The 17,500-nt window shown below is 43.5% G+C and overlaps 2 protein-coding genes across 10 annotated transcripts in view; both read right to left on the bottom strand.

Annotated features, from left to right (window-relative positions):
• The window catches only part of slco5a1 (solute carrier organic anion transporter family member 5A1), a 23,952-nt gene extending 13,025 nt beyond the window's left edge, over window positions 1-10,927 (bottom strand). The window contains exons 1-2 of the mRNA XM_027031516.3: window positions 10,870-10,927; window positions 9,046-10,662 (exon numbers count right to left, since the gene is read on the bottom strand). Of these exons, the coding sequence (XP_026887317.2) occupies window positions 9,046-10,009 (964 nt within the window). The 5' untranslated portion in view covers window positions 10,010-10,662; window positions 10,870-10,927. The remainder of the gene's footprint in view (window positions 1-9,045; window positions 10,663-10,869) is intronic.
• A 3,333-nt stretch (window positions 10,928-14,260) lies between these two features.
• Window positions 14,261-17,500, bottom strand: part of sulf1 (sulfatase 1) — a 21,679-nt gene continuing 18,439 nt past the window's right edge. For 2 of the 9 annotated variants that reach the window (XM_035526544.2, XM_081721960.1), the window contains one exon: window positions 14,261-16,135. In XM_035526544.2, coding sequence (XP_035382437.1) covers window positions 15,366-16,135 — 770 coding nt within the window. In that variant the 3' untranslated portion in view covers window positions 14,261-15,365. Of the gene's footprint in view, window positions 16,136-16,242; window positions 17,456-17,500 lie in introns of those variants that run through there. The other 7 variants (XM_035526542.2, XM_035526543.2, XM_035526541.2 and 4 more) reach the window with 7 other exon arrangements.

The following is a 17,500-nucleotide window of genomic DNA, read 5'->3' as shown; positions in this document are numbered from 1 at the left end:
TCAGTAGCAGTTAGTGTTTTACATAAAAGCTAATTGGACAGTGATAAATGTAAGCGATGTCTGGTTGGTGGTCCAGCTTAAAGCTGATTATTACAAATATTTTTGTAACACTGCATAAAGTTTGCGTTAGCCCCATTAGCTCCGTGTGAGCCACATCTCTTTGAAACGACTGTCACCCGTCATGCACGCAACCACATTCACACACATAGATCACCCACTCCACAGCTCAGCTTCAGAGAGCCATTCCTTCTCTCCCTCCACCCCCTCTACTTCCACTGTGTCCTCTGCCCTTGTGTTTGAAAGCAGCTCCATGCATCTTCACAGTCGGCTCGGTCACGACTGACACTTTAGTGACGTGCATGTTGTCACTCGTGCTCTGTGAGTGTGTGTGTGTGTGTGGGTGTGTGAGTGAGAGAGAGTGTGTGTGTGGGTGTGTTTGAGAGTATGTGAGTGAGAGAATTGTGTGTGTGTGTGGGTGTGTGTGTGAGTGTGTAGGTGTGTGAGTGAGAGAGAGTGGGTGTGTGTGAGAGAGAGTGGGTGTGTGGGTGTGTGAGAGAGAGTGTGTGAGTGAGAGAGAATGTGTGTGTGACTGGTGCTGTTAACAGAGAGAAAATGCTGAAAATGCTGAGACCATGCTGTCATCGTGCTCCCGAGCTAATACTGTCTGCTCATTATGAAGGAGCCAGTGAGGAAACAAATAAAAATAACGTGAAATTCACGTTCACCCAGAATGAGCAAAAACCTTTGACCTGAAAGTCTGTGTTCCTGTGTTTGCCCTCTCATGGCCTGGTGACAGCGCACTGCCCTTGAGGAACCGAGGAAACACTGTGAGTCCAGCTCACCACTGGAGGAGCCAATAGAAGATAGAAATCTGTTACAGAGGAAGTGGAGAGTTGGAGGCTCTGAACGCTGAACAAATGGTGCAGTTTCTCTCTTGCAGATCTGTGATTCACCAGGTCAACATGTGCAAAGACTAAATCAAAATAGCAGACTACAACTTAGAAATCTTTTAAATAAACGAAGCACTTCTGGAGCAACCCAAATAAATCTGGATAATTATGTGAACTGATAATGTCTCATTCTGTTATCTGCCTATAACTACACTGCCTAGCCAAAAAAAAGGTCACACACTCTAATATTTCGTTGGACTGCCTTTAGCATTGATTATGGCACGCATTCACTGTGGCATCTTTTCCACAAGCTTCTGCAATGTCACAACATTTATTTCTGTCCAGAGTTGCATTAATTTTTTCCCAAGATCTTATATTGATGATGGGAGATTTGGACCACTGTGCAATGTCTTCTCAAGCACACCCCAAAGCTTCTCATTGGGGTTCAGGTCTGGATTCTGTGGTGGCCAATCCATGTGTGAAAATGATGTCTCATGCTCCCTGAACCACTCTTTCACAATTTGAGCCTGATGAATCCTGGCATTGTCACCTTGGAATATACCCGTGTCATCAGGGAAGAAAAAACCCATTGATGGAATAACCTAGTCGTTCAGTATATTCAGGTAGTCAGCTGACCTCATTCTTTGGGCGCATAATGTTGCTGAACCTAAACCTGACCAACCTCACAGCACTGCCCCACAGGCTTGTACGGTAGGCACTAGTCATGATGGGTACGTCACTTCAGCCGCCTCTCTTCTTACCCTGATGCGGCCATCGCTCTGGAACAGGGTAAATCTGGACTCATCAGACCACATGACCTTCTTCCATTGCTCCAGAGTCCAATCCTTATGCTCCCTAGCAAACTGAAGCCGTTTTGGCTGGTTAGCCTCACTGTGTTTTTCTTAAGGCTACACAGCTGTTTACTCCCAATCCCTTGAGTTCCTTTCGCATTGTGTGTGTGGAAATGCTCTTACTTTCACTATTAAACATCCCAGAGTTCTGCTGTTGTTTTTCTATGATTTGATTTCACCACACATTTAAGTGATCGCCGATCATGATCATTCAAGATTTTTTTCTGACCACAAAGATGATGTTTCCCCACTGTTCTTCCACTTTTTAATAATGCGTTGGACAGTTCCATTGGACATCCACGACCACAGGATGTGTCTTTCGACATGGTTGTTTAACAAATAAGAAGCTACTCACTGCATCAGTTAGGGTTAAATAACTTGCTGACAGCTGAAACAATCACCCATGCAGTAATTATCCAATGGGAGGCTCTTACCTATTTGCTTAGTTAAATCCAGGTGGTGACCTTTTTTTTGGCCAGGCAGTGTATATTTAAAGCAGTAATTGTTTTTAGTTACGTTTTTAATTTAATTTCCACTAATTGTAACTCTGCTCCTGAAGGTACAGATGACACCCGTAAAGCTGATTCAGTCACTTTTAAAGGTTTTTACAAACAGCCTCCTTCACAAAAGCAAACAGTCACAGTTTTTACTTCCCACTGATGTCAAAATCTGCCTGGTGAGAAAAAAAGAAAAATAAAAATGCTATTTAAGCGGGAGACGTCAGCAGTGAGGCGCTGAGCTGGGTGCGTTCCGGCTCTCCTCAGTGCTGTGCTGTTCCCGGCGTCAGGTCCCCCCCGTCCTTGGGGGATCGCCCGTCGTACTGCTGACTCGGTGCCCATGTTTCTGCTGATTCTGTTGCTAACACACAACATTCTGGCCTGACTGCAAGGCGCTCTGCAAATCTAAACACAAGTGCTGAGGTCCACCAGGAAGGAGCTGGCAATCAGAAAGAAAGTGGTTGAGCTAGTGACATTTCCATGACAACTACAGTGGAGTGCTGAGGAGAGCCATATAATATTATATCGATCCTTCTCCAGAATGCAAAAATCTCAAAAGCATGGAGTTGCTGCTCTGGTAAGAATAACATCAGTACTGTGACCTGCTAGTAGGTGGTGGCACAATTGTGAGGTGAAACGCAGAGTTTCCCAAGTATGACCACTGAGGTCACCAAGGCAACACTCTCTGCTTCAGTGTCACTGTGTTGGTTTCTGAACAAAGCGGCTTTATACTGTGTGATTATCATAACAATTCCGCTAACACAGAGGACAATTCCAAATCATAATTCTTTGGTTGTCAATGTGTAATCAACCTTCCCGACAGCTGATTTAGTGCCTCTGTGACCAGAGAACAGGGTTCTCCACAGGAAGTGGCAGAAGATACAGAAGAGTGTAAAACATATCTGTCAAATACTGGCATTTCATATGCACTGAAAAATGACCTTAATACTAAGTGAAATGGTGTAGATTAGAGCCAGTGTGAACAGTGAAGTGGTGTGGTTTAGAGGCAGTGTGAACACTGAAGTGGTGTGGTTTAGAGCCAGTGTGAACAGTGAAGTGGTGTGGATTAGAGCCAGTGTGAACAGTTACTCTACTTACAGCTTTCTCTTAATAACAGTATCACAACTAGTCATTACTACCACTATAGATCGATTTAATATCAGTAATATAAAGGAAATTCAGTAAATATAATTGAGAGTTGTGTGTATCGGCTACCTCTAGTTAACATGTGTGTCTATATCTGTTATGTCTAGTGCTGAAGCTGACAACTGTATCTAAATACAAAATGTACAGAATCAATCTTATATTAAAGTAAATAATCATATATTGATATTTTTTATTTTAAAGTGCACTTAAGGACCAAAAACTGAAACCACGACAAATTGCATGAAAAAGGCCACCTAGGTCCCACCCCACACACACCTCCTTTACAGGCAGATACTAAATTAATTTCACATTTCAAATTCTCTATGGCATTAGAGTCTAAAACTGGGCAACACAGTGTCCAGAAAGGTTAAAATAAGGAGAACGTGAGACTGAATTCTGCTGAATATGAGAATGAACACTGAAGTGTTAAACTAGGACTCGTACATATTTTGTAATGTTTGCCTTTGGCCTTATAACAAATCAATTGGAATCAGATCAATAGATTTCTATTTATTTCCAATACCCCCCCCCAAAAAAAAAAAGTTTTTATATTTTTTATATTTATATTTTTTCCCCTTTAGGAACAAATCACCTGTAGAGGATAGATTATGATCTTTGTTTCATTGGAAACTTGCCATGGGAAAAAAAAATTGAGCACATGAGAATTTCTCTATTCTTACACATACCTGCTTTACCCACAGCTATCCAACTTCAGTAACTGCCACCATGACATTTTCTGTTGCCTCTGCTCTACTGCCTCCCAAACGGAAGACTGGGATTCCTTTCATTATATCCTATTCAGTGGACAGGATTCCCAAGCCGGAAAGCAAAGAGGCCGTGTCTGGTAAATCTTTGAGATACAGACCCCACTTGCACTATCTGAAGCTCCTCATATAGTTAAGAAGTAACAAGAGAGGGCAGAGCTCATACCTCTGAACACACACCTGTCCACCTCTGAACACACACCTGTCCACCTCTGAACACACACCTGTCCATCTCTTAGCACACCTCTTAGTGCGACAGTGCTGTCCATATATTTTACTACGGTCATTCTTCAATGACTAGGGTAAAGACTTCATTAAGGTAAAGACTAGGGTAAAGAGTTCATTAGGGTAAAGACTACAGTAAACACTTCATTAGGGTAATATGGTAGGGTAAAAACCTCACTGGGGTAAAGACTGGAGGAAAGACTTAATTAGGGTAAATACCATTAGGGTAATAGGGTAGGGTAAAGACTTAATTGGGGATAATGTGTAGGGATACAGAGCCAGTTCTGCTCTCTATGTAGTTTTTGACAGTATTTCTGCAAACTCCCTGAATGTTTTCTGGAAACTCCAACTGTATTTTTTTCAATAGTTTTTTCCCCGTTTACATTCTGGTATAAATTATAATTCAAACCCCTTATTGAATTAAAATTAAACAGTTTTATCCTTACTTTAATTGTAATATTTATTTGGAACATTGATATTAGATCAAAATTTAGAAAAATAAATCTTCCAGAGAGCTCATGTCAATACCTAGGTCAGCATAGCTAGGGTTATGTTTCAACATTTATCTTCCATAGGTAAAGTGATCTCTGTTTTCCTTAGATCTGGACCTCTTCTGGAAAATCAGGACTCTTGTTTTTCTCAGATGGACCGGCAGGGCCCAGTTCTGAAGCATTGGTCTATGAGTGATGTCTCTATGAGTTAATGGAGTATTAAAAATGACATAGTACTTCAGAACTGGGCCCTCTCCATTTTGAAGAGATTGAAATATTAAGCCATCATCCCAAACTGAATAAACTTCTTTGTGAAAATCTACAAAGCCTGGGAATATTTTTCTTTGATTTGGTGTGATATTTCTGCCAATCAGAGAATGTAAATGGTATATATGGTCTGGGGTGCATTGTCTTGGTAAAAATCCAATTTGAGATTTGCTTAAAACACTGTATTTCATAAGGAAGGTTATCACTGGGGTTGTATTAGTCTTCTTTTCTATATGTGTGCATTACGAGTCCTTGGTTCCAGAATTAAAGAGCCTCACCAGAACTGTCACCTCACAGCTGAGATCATCTGAACCACAGGATTTATTTAAGTTGAAGGATTTGAGCTGATCATTGTGACACTGTGATTGGCAACCTCCATCATGTGTCATTCTCTCTCTCCCTCTCTCTATTCCCCATATCACAGAGATATAGTATAATCCAATGCTATGACCCCTAGGCCCAGGGGCATTTACGGATGACCCCAGGCTGAGCTTACCTACACCCAGCCTACACAGACAGGGAGATGGGAATGTGTGTGTGTGTGTGTGTGTGTGTGTGTGTGTGTGTGTGTGTGTGTGTGTGTGTGTGTGTGTGTGTGTGTGTGTGTGTGTGTGTGTGTGTGTGTTTTAAACTGTTCTTTTTGTTTTGTTTTGAAAGTGGCCAGGGGCATGGCAATTCATATTTACATCTGCCATGGCAACAAGCAATGATGTCATGGTTTCACACCATAAGGCAATGTTAAAAATAAACATCTTAAACAAAAAAACTGTATCAACCACTAATAAAAATCCACTGAAGTTCATTTCTAATTAAGGCATAAAGAGCAACAGAAGGACTTTGAAGGAGATCAGTAACAAGGTCTCGTTACAACTGTTTACAGCAGCAACACCCAACAGTCATCAGACTGTCATCACCTTGACCACTGCAGTGTCCCATTCACTCCCAATCAAAGTCCCATTCACTCTGTGCAGTCTACATCTTCACAGACCTCTGCAGTGTAGGCTACATCTTCACAGACCTCTGCAGTGTAGGCTATGTCTGCACAGATGTACACAGATCACAAATGGGTCTGTTTGTGTCCTCTATGTAATCACTCAGAAGTTCCTTTCCTGTAGTTCTCCTGAGCTAGGCTCAGAGAGAGGCACTCACCAACAGCCAGTGAGGTTCTCAGCTCCATCTCTAAATTCCATCCGGCTCTGTGAGCAGGTTGCCCAACACTATCTAAAGAAAGGGCTCCATTCTAGTTAAAGTCAGCAGAGGAACAGACTGAGCATCTAACAGGGCTGAAACCTAGTGTATTTGTTTTTCCACCCTGGAAAATACTGCTACATATGTGAAAAGTGTTCACACTTGAGATCCAGATGACATCACTAACTCAGCAACCACAGAGACTGGCTTACCAGGTCACAGAGACTGTGAGCCCAAGGAAACATACACATCTTTCACACTTAATCCAATGGATTTGGGTGTCCAAGTCTGTCCAGAAGGGTCCAGGAGTGTTAGGCACAAAGCTCACATAAGCAGAAAGGTTAACAGTCTCTGTTAGCATCAGCAGCATGAGGGGGAACAAAGGAAAAATCCTTCAGAAAATATTTTTTTGTGGTTAGAAAATGGTTCTGCCAGGCTGCAGAGGAGTGACGTGACGGAGGAGTGAGTCAGTCATCCTTTTTAATTCACTGGTGAGTTTCGTCTGACTGTACAGTGCAGTGCTGAATCAGCGTATTCCCCCTCGCTGGATCTGAAAGAAAGAGCGTCTGGACACAAGGCCTCAATCAAACGCTGATCAACGCTGCCGTAAGCATGTGCAACTTCAAACTCCCGAAGGTCCGTGAGATCAGAGCATACCGGTTCCCATTCACACACACACATACACACGAGGACAGAAGTCTGAATACTGATGAACTGATAAGGAGAACACTTGGAGTTAGACTGATAACAGTGTGTAGATATTAAAGCACTGATTAGGAAAAAAACCTTTGGATGGTGAAGTACCGATTAGCATAGCTGTCCCATAGCTGTACCCAATTAAAATAATACTTGTTTCACAACTATTTTCAAAATCATTTACGACTAAAACTAGACTGTTACACAGCCTCTAACCAATTTTGTGAATAAGCTACTGGGAATTAATATACTCTTTATAATATTTCAAACAAGTACCAGGTAGGGTTATTGCCATAACAAGTGTTCTACTCTCATTCCAAGTGCAGAAGAAAAGACCTGCAGACATGCAGGTGTAATGTCCTCATGTGCAGTGTTCTGTGTAATGACATGTGTAGTATTCTGTGTAATGACATCATGTGCAGTGTTCTGTGTTATGACATTTGCAGTGTTCTGTGTAATGACATCATGTGTAGTGTTCTGTGTTATGACATTTGCAGTGTTCTGTGTAATGACATCATGTGTAGTGTTCTGTGTTATGACATTTGCAGCGTTCTGTGTAATGACATGTGCAGTGTCCTTCTGTGTAATGACATCATGTTCTGTGCGATGACGTGCAGTGTTCTGTGTAATGACATGCAGTGTCCTGTGTAATGACATCATGTGTAGTGTTCTGTGTAATGACATGTGTAGTGTTCTGTGTGATGACCTCATGTGCAGTGTTCTGTGTGATGACCTCATGTGCAGTGTTCTATGTGATGACATGTGCAGTGTTCTATCTGATGACATGTGCAGTGTTCTGTGATGACCTCATGTGCATTGTTCTGTGTAATGACATGTCCAGTGTCCTTCTGTGTAATGATATGTGCAGTGTTCTGTGTGATGACGTGCAGCGTTCTGTGTGATGACATCATGTGCAGTGTTCTGTGTAGTGACATCATATGCAGTGTCCTTCTGTGTAATGACCTCATGTGCAGGCCACCATCCACCACAGCACGGCAGAGGGAGGGAGGCGCTGTGCTAAGGAGAGGAGCTTGTCCAACAAGAACCACAGGAAAGAGGCCCCTCTATGGACCACTGCACATCACACCTGATTTAGGTGACATTGCCAGGTGATAAGGTGACTTTCTCCTGTGTGTTGCTGTGTGTGTGCACATGTGTGTGCACTTGCAAGTGTCCTGGTGTGTGTGTGTGTGTGTGTGTGTGTACGCACATATAACTCTAACCTTTGTGTTTAGAACTCTATCCCTTATCTGGGGTGGCCAGACCTGTGTGTTGTGTCTGATCTCTATATGATATTTAAATTAATAGGATGTGGAAAATCCCTAAGAGGCAGTTCCTAACCCCTAACCCTAATCCCTAATCCCTAACCCTAATCCCTAACCCTAACCCTAACCCTAGGTCAGATCTTTAGTGTCAGAGGTGTGCTTAGAGCCACTATGACTGCTGTGGAAGTACACTGGAAGTACACTGTACTAACGAAGAACAGACAAAGAAAAAGAAGATTGTGTGTGTGCGTGTGTGTGTGTGTTCATGGCATATGGAGTTATTCCTAAATCTGGATCTCAGATTACAAGGTGGAAAAAATAGAGCTTTGAGATGCCAAGATGAACTATTTCCAACTAACCGCCAGTTTGGAGGATTGGGAGGGATCACATTACAGAGCAATATCCTCCATATCACCTGAAGAACAAGGACAGTGTCTGAAATATCTGTAACAAAGGACCTATTTGCTTTAATTTGACTTAAAGAGAGAGAGAGAGAGAGAGAGAGAGAGAGAGAGACTGGCAGGACTGTGGAGAGAGAGACAGGAGATTAGAGAGAGACAGGAGATTAGAGAGAGACAGAAAACTGTTTGTCCCTGTGTGTCTCCCTGCGACCTCTGCACCCAGTAGGTCAGAGCCCACTTCTTTCCTTTGAAGTGACAGAATGTCAGAGTGACAGGTGAGTAATGACAGTCAACACACGCTAACGCATACATCATCCAGGTAACAGTATACCCATACACACAGGTGAGAGAGAAGGCATCTTACCGAGGTAGAGTGAGGCGTTCTCCTTCTTCACGTTGTCGTCCAGGTAGGTGGGCCCCAGCGTGTAGATGGGGGTGGAGCCCATGCCCACAAGTATCTGGGCACAGATGAAAAGTGCCACGTAGACGGAGTGGTCGTTGGCCTCGTGGTCACGCGGGCACGACGCCGTGTCCAGACCACCCTCGCTGCTCTCCCCGCCCCCGGCCCCGCCCCCGGCCCTGCCCCCCATGCATAGGCCATGGAGTCCATGGGACGAGTTCACCTCCTGGATCTGGTAGGGGGCGGAGATGAAGTGTGGCAGGGAGAACAGAGCTGCACCCACGGCAATGAAGACCCCACCAACCGCCAGCCAGCGCGGTCTCTGGCCCTGCCCCCCGAAATAGCTAATGAAGACCACCACCAGCAGACTGCCAATGTCGAAGCAGCTAACCAGCAGCCCAGACTCGGAGCTCCTCAGGCTGTAACGCTTCTCTATGGTCGTGATGACACTGCTCAGGTAACCCGAGACCATCAGCGACTGGATGAAGGTCAGGTAGCACATACAGATGAGGAAAAACCTGGAGTCCGACAGGATCCTCCGTCTGCGTTTCTTTGCCGAGAAGGCCATGAACCTAGCCAGAGAGAAGCCAAGTCTCCTGTCATTGTCTGCGCCGGAATCAGGGTGCAGGGAGCTTCTCTCCACATCCGTCATGCTGGACACAGTGAGCGAGATGTCCGGCTTGCTTAACTCACTCTGCTGCTGGAGTCCAGGGAAGACAAACTGGTCAGAGTGGACTGAGGTCTGCACCGCACTGTCCCATCGAGACCCCAGAGAACGCTTCTCACCTTCCTGCCGCGTCCCACTGAGAACGGGCAAACTTCGGGACATATAACCACTCCCCGAGTCATCATACCCGCTTCCGAAATCGCTGACCTCGAGACACTCCGACGTATCGGTTCCGGTCTCATCGTTCTCAGGCGAAGTCATTTTAACTGGAGTAGGAGCTTGAGGAGTCGAAGACACAGTTCAGGTTCGGAAAGTAACACCATGTGAGAAAACATAACAGCGCGTCCGGGAGCCGTGTAGCTCTCACACTACAGCCTGGCGGGGGATATACCGGCCGGACCGCGAGCGCGGCCAAATACCCACATCTGTTCTCACTGTTTATGCACTACAGTCAAATCATTTTTTGAATTTGGACACAATCAGAATATCAACATAGATAATCACGTAACACCTGCATATTTGTTCCTCAAGTAATTTCCTGCAGTTTCTAATTCGCCTTATTTTTAACAAACTAATTCCATGAACACACTGGTCAGGCAGACGCCAACCATCATTTCCGGAGGGTATTACATACTGAACACGGAATCTGCTCTAATCGCATCTTCTCGCTCATAAAGTTGAATTGGCTTCTGCTGTTTTATTTAGCAGATCTCTGCTCGTCACAGACTCCTGAGTCCAGAGGAGGAGAAACACAAAGCAAAGCGAAGCGATAAATAGTGCATCCTAACCGTCACAGCCCGGCGCCTCCAGAACAGCCCAGCAGCGCGCAGCGGAGGAGACGGAGACGGGACACTGGTCCCCACGCCACGCGCAGAACATCATGGTCCTTATGTGCTGGAAGTGCTGGACAAACACTGCGAACACGAATCGCAACGATCACGCAAGGCACGAGTTTACAAATGAACATAACCAGAAAAGTACAGCTATACAATGGCAATGAAGAGAAGGAACACTGCCAACGAACTGCTTACATCGCTATGCGCAAAACTTATCAAAGAAAACTGCTAAAGAAAGCAAAGAGACAAAAGCAATATAGTGAATGAGTAGATTAGTGGACTTACGCAGGTACACAGAGGTAGCTGTCTCCACACGAACACTCCGAGGCTGAATGAGATTGCGGATTTGATGGAGAAACTGACGGAGAAAGCGTCTGTTCCCGTTGACTTCTGGGACTTGTAGTGTTGTAGCCTTGCACGTCTACACAAAACTAACGCAAACTCTACGTACTTGAAACAACTGAAAATTTAAATGCAAAAACGTAAATATATTACACTTTAACTCACATAAACCTCCAATAGACCTCACATAAAGCTTTATAGTTCTTTATTGTTGTCCAGATGTGACCAAACTCTGACTTAATGACAGTACACACGACTATAAAATATATGGTCTATATTATAATAAATTGTTTTTATATAATATATAATTATAATTTTTTATTATATAATACATAGTCTATATTACTATATATTATTATGTAATATATATAGTCTATATTATTATAAATTGTTAAGACATTTATGTCCTTTCATTTTGTCTTCATTCTTCTGTGTTCCTATAAATGACTTTGATGTTAATGTGTGGAATAGTGTCATCTGTGATTCCATATATTGTCTGATATGAATTGATATTGGTATTGATCTATATCAAGTTAACCAAGCTGCAGCCTGCATTTATTTGCAAGGTGTCTTAACAAAAGGTGAGCGAGTCTAAATGGTTACGGAGCCTAAATACGGTTAATGAACAGTTAAGGTCCAATCGTAACCATGTCGTCCTCAACATCACTAAAATCACCACAGCAACATCACTCCTTTTAAGATGACGTCCTGTCTAATAGCCATTTCATTTGTGTGTGTTTTCAGCACAGCTCTGAGCAGTCTCTGTGGTCTCTGTGTGGTGTTGTTTTTAGGGTGGTCACCCCTCAGTCACTCTCAGGTTGTCCCACAGTGTCTCATCTGGTCACTGAGAGATTGGTCGCCTGTAATATTGGTTCCAGATCAATAACAGGAGCACAGGAGCCAATGGCAGAACAGGAGAACGTCAGAGAATGCAGGTTGGCTTGAACATGTGTGGTGGAAGTTTGAAAGAGAACTTTGCTCTCAGATTTATGTAACAAGAAACAAATGAGGCAACTAACTTCACCTTTTCCCTTTTTAGCTTTACAGTCTAAGAATGAATAAGTGTCCCTGAAAATGTCCCCGACTTTGTAGGTCATGGCAATGTAATTTACCAGTGGCAACATAAGAGAGTTTTAGATGAAATCGCCAATCATCCTGTCAATAATTAGGCCAAGTGCATCTGTTTGCTGGGACTTCCTGTCTGTCTCTCTCTCGTCATGCACGACTGTATAATACTGTATGATACTGTACTGTATAATACTGTAATAATACTTTATAATAATGTAATGTATAATACAGTACTGTATAATACTATAATACTATATAATACCGTATAATAGTGTAATACTATATAAAACTATAATACTGTAGTGTACAATACTGTAATAATACTATATAATACTGTACTGTAATAATACATCATGCTGTATAATACTGTATACAGTCACGGCCAGAGGAGGATGACCCAACTTTGAGTGTTGGTTCCTCTCAAGGTTTCTTCCTCGTGATCTAGAGAGTTTTTCCTCACCACTGTCACCCATGTCTTTCTCACTGGGGGTTTGGACTCAGACATTTGTAAAACTGCTTTGTAACAACATCTGTTGTAAAAAGTGCTATAGAAATAAATTTCACATCTGCATAAGACTTTGCCCCAGGCACGGCCCACGTTGCAACAATAATCAAATTTTCTGAAACAACAGCGACACCTAGCGATATATATTTGATTAGAATATTTTTTTGCACACCGTTGTATTTGACATTTAGGAACAGATTAGGGTACAATCTACAGGATCTACATGGTTTAAATAGGTTAGGTGTTGCATTGCTGGGAGTGTATTATAAACATCCAAATTGTTTCTGAACATTTTCTCTAATGAAGTAGGTTGTTAGTTTATGCAGTATGTCATCATAACATAACTCCTCTATAGTTTCAAAAATACCCTATTTAAGTGACCACATTTAAAATACTACTACTAACACTAAATCATTGCAGACAATATTGCAATTACATCAGTGATAAAACCAGAAGGGCCCCTTCTGCTCAAATTGTACCATCTACAATTAAAATATATTTGTAATTTACATTTATTTACATTTCAATCACCCTTAATAAATATTCAGAAGCCCTAGATATCATTTGTAAATGTGTAATGTTCAGTATGAGCTGAATAATGTAACGGTGAGTGGTAAGGAGGCGGACGCATGTGCGGTGGAGAGCGAGATTTGTTAGGGGCAAATCCAGAGTCGTAGGATAGTCCAGGGTCATAAAGCCAGCATGGAGAGTTTTAGAATACATGACAAAACACAAACCAAAAGCACATGAAGGCAAACAGGGAAAGCAGGCTAGAGGCTATAGGAAGAACGAAGGCCAGGATAACAAAACAGGCCAACAAACAGAAGCTTTGAAACACAGGCGGGCTTTCATACAGCCAGTACATTCAAACACAAACACAACCATTCAAATAAACAATGAACAGTCAAGACACAGGGAACACAACAGCGTTTAAATACTTGGACTTAACAAGACTAGAAACAAAGGACAGGTGTGGAAAACCAAACGAGGGGCGGAGAAAACAAAACTATGGAATGGAACTAAAATACACAAGACAGGGAAAACATGGATCAAGGAAGCTTGGTGGGACTAACTGGGATAACACATTCTACTGCCTTAGTGAGTTAAAACAAGGCACGTTTGGAGCAGAACTACCTACCAAAGTCAGAACACAAAGTCCATTAGTGAGGATGAGTTTTCCTCTCACCTTTCACGTCACCAGCTGTCAAAGCCTTACTACACACACCCCGAGACCTTCCATAGCAGAGATTCTAGGATACGCAGTACAGCGGAGTCTGGAATACATAGCACTGTGGAGTCTGGCATACGTAGTACTGTGGAGTCTGGGAGAAGCTCTGTTGTTTTTGTATGTAACACTGAACCAGGGCTTCGGTTAATGTGATGCGTTTGGGAAACTCAAACCTTATTGACAAGAGATTCAACAATCAGTAAAAAATGGTCTTTGCCTAGTCTGGGTACAGGAGTGGCCGAGGTGTGATCCGTAAGGAAGCACTTTACCTGACAGAAGCTGAGCTTAGACTCACTGAAGTACACGGAATCCTCCACTCAACCTGGTCAAGCAGGAAAGTAGCGTGTTAAATCTGACCATGAACACGAGGAGATGAGAGGAAGACCACACGGCCTCACAGGGAGGTAGTCCAGGCCACAATCCTGCAATGAACTATGGGTACTGGCTCCATTTGGGCAAAAAAGATTAAATCTTTGAATTTTAACTGGGGTGGGGTGGGATGGCTCAAAAAATGACAGCAAAGTTTGACAATGTTTATTTCAGAAATGTTTATTTCATAACAGCTTCTTGGCTTTCCAGAAGCCAGAATTATTTCAACCCCTTTGATGGATAAATACCCCACAGCACTGTTCCCGTCTGGGCTGAAGAGCCTTCACCTCAGCGTGGGTGCGTTTCAAAATAATAAGAACAATTCTCAGAGACAACGACTGTCCAGAATGAAAAATGCCACCTTGTTGCGGCACTGGAGCACTGCCAGCACTCAAGGCTCCATTACACATCAGTACAACATGCTGGCACACTGAAACCTAATGGTCCAAGGGGACAGAGGGACTCTGTCTGTCTTTGTAAACAAACGTTCCCAGGCGTGGGTGTACATAACTCCTGTAACCAGTCAAATGAACCATAACTATTGACACCAACCTGCTGAGCCAAACAAACTGTTAAGGTGTGTGACTGATGCTCTCCGCAGTGTGATCCATAACTAATCAACCAAGAACATGACATGAACATCTGTTCTGTGCAACAAAGAACCAGACAGATCCCCTTTAGTCAGACACTAACACATGACTCTATAAACACGATTCATTAAACAGAATGAAGAAGGGTAAAGTGTGAACATCAGTACTGTTTCAGTACCTCTCTCAGGAGCAGTATTTCATATCAGTACTGTACGAGTACCTCACTCAGGAGCAGTAATTCATATCTTTCTGGTACTTTGTACCCCAGAGGCTAAAGGTCAGCATTACCAGTGTGTGGCTCAGACATCCAGTCTGCATCATGGGTGGAAACTTTGTCAAAGTTCCCTTCACTATTGGGACACTTGTACTGAAGTGACTCATGAGCCAGTGCAATGATTCTATCAATATAATTATTTTTTCTTTAAAAAATACATTAAAACAATTTGTCTGCATTCTTCTCACGAAATGTAAAACATTTTAAAACATAAACCCAGCAGTTAAGATGCATTAACCCTCTCAAGCTCTCTTTCTATATATATAAATCTTGCAAAAAACTTAACACTGATTTCTAATCAACAGAAGCACCTGTAAAAAAATAAAATGATAACACTACGATTTCTAGTAGCGATCTAATAGAGAGGCAGTCCCAGATCTGCGGTTTGGAGTCCCTCGGCCTTCATCAGAGGGCTGTGCTGGAGCGTACAGGAGACAGGCCACCTCCCTCTGCTACCTGTGTGTCCTGAGGGTCTCTGGGCACGTGACTGTCCTCCCTAGCCTGTGCGGGGGCCTGGGCCGCCTGGGGGACGAAGGGCAGGAAGCCCTGGGCCTGAAACATGTCCTCTTTGTCCTTGACCTGGTGCTCCACAGCCTGGCTGAGATCCAGCTCACCCTGCAAGCTGTTGGAACCCCACAGCAGGAGATCGTGGTGGCTCTCCAGCTCAGTGAGGCCGTTGCCACTGAAGGCCATCTCATCAGCGACTAGCTTGGCCTCCAGGAACTGAACGTGTGTGTGTCCCCGAGAAAGACTCCGGTCAGGGGTCGGCTCAGTGGGGAGGCCCTCTGGGAGATCGTTGTCAGACCTGAGAAAGCCCCTAGGGGTGGTGGTCAGGCTTGGAGGGCCTGGGGTGAACACAGGGGGCCACGATTCCCATGATCCACTCTCCTCCTCCTGGCCCTTGGCCCCAGAGCCCAGATCTGCCCCGGAGCCCAGCTCTGCTCCCGAGTACAGCTCACTGGTTTGGTTCAGTTTCTTTAAACTGCTCAGAAGTGCAAACACACGATCTACGTCCTTCCCAAAGTTGGTCCAGTTGTCCAGGCTGGGACCATAGTCCTGCCTGGGCTCAAACACACTCTCATTCACACTATACAGCTGCGCCAGTCCCTGCCAGTCCACGTCCTCCAAGAAGCTGTCTGGCTTAACCCCTCCGTCCGTCCCAGACAGGCCGCTCTCTGGGGGAGGGGACGAGAGAAGGGGACAGTCAGTGCTCGAGCCATGCCCACTGTAGAAGTAGCTGGGGTGTGGAGAGTGGCTAAGACATGCAATCATGCACAGCGCTGGCTGATAGCGGAGTAAAGGCCCTGATGTTATTGGCCCCCAGGGGCCCACATAAAGCCGCCACACCCTGAAGCAATAAGCAATGCAAAGGGACTTTGACTCAATAGATGTTCTCACGGCCACCTCAGACCCTCTACACCACAAGCAGCACTGAAGATTGTCAAAACAAACCAACCAACCAACCAACCAACCAAGAAGGAAATGTCAAACAATGCTTTTACCTGCAAAGAAAAAAAAAGCAGACAGGAGAATGGTGGAAGAAAGAAAAATGAAAATCAGATGTGAGTTAAAGGTGAAAGGTCTGAATGGAATGAGCACTGCTAAAAGGTCAGGCAGTATTGAGCTAGGCAGCTCTGTGGTAACCCAGACCCATGCCACACTTCAGCTCTCCATTCGTCAGGACCAGGTGGAGGTACATTTACATGCCTTAGAGACTCACAGTGCTGAAAGGTTGGGCCTCCTCAACTTTGGCCACTTTCGATGTTGCTGCTGCATGGTAAGCAGGCAAGAACAATCCATGACGTAGAGAAAAGGTGAGAAAACGAATAGAAAAGGTGAGAAAATTAGGAGAAAAGGTGAGAAAATGAAGAGAAAAAGGTGATAAAATGAAGAGTGAGAGAAGAGAAGTCAGTGGAACAAGGGCATCCTACAGAACGCAGAACGGCACCAGAAATGAATGAACCGGCACATGAAGGAAAGTAGTAGCACATTCTAATGGAGAAAACAACCTGTAAAAACCTTTAAATTCTCTTAATTCTCTTGGTGGGACTTTCAGGCTCATTTCTGATCTACAACATAATTCTAAAGGACAAACTCAAGGACATTTGTTAAAGTCAGATAAAGAACTTTCTGACCAAAAATGTATTCATGAATGCCTGTGTTGGAGTACTACACACAGTTTTAAAACTGTAAGGAAGTTTTATTATTTATTATGTTATTATTATTATTATTATTATTATTATTATTATTTTAAGTCCAATTGAATTCTAGCAGACGGACCCTTCATAAGAAAAAACATCTGGTGTAAAACATGTTTTCTCAGTTTCAAGGTCACTGAAAACACACACTACATTAATCGACAACTCAACATGCATGAAAAGGTTTAGTCTCGATGCAGCCTAGTGGATTAGTGGGAATGAGCTCATGCACTTGTACGGAGGGAATGAAAAAGAAGGGATACCTGTGTGGATCATAGCTTCCTCCAGCTTTACTCCCTGATCAGGAAAATAAGAGCAATTGAATGTTAATGTGTCAATTTT

The sequence above is a fragment of the Electrophorus electricus genome, chromosome 1 (genome assembly GCF_041902795.1).
Source record: "Electrophorus electricus isolate QZ-2024a chromosome 1, ASM4190279v1, whole genome shotgun sequence".
NCBI classification, from domain to species: domain Eukaryota; kingdom Metazoa; phylum Chordata; class Actinopteri; order Gymnotiformes; family Gymnotidae; genus Electrophorus; species Electrophorus electricus.
Note: the sequence above shows the minus strand (reverse complement) of the source record. Positions and strands in the feature narration are given on the sequence as shown.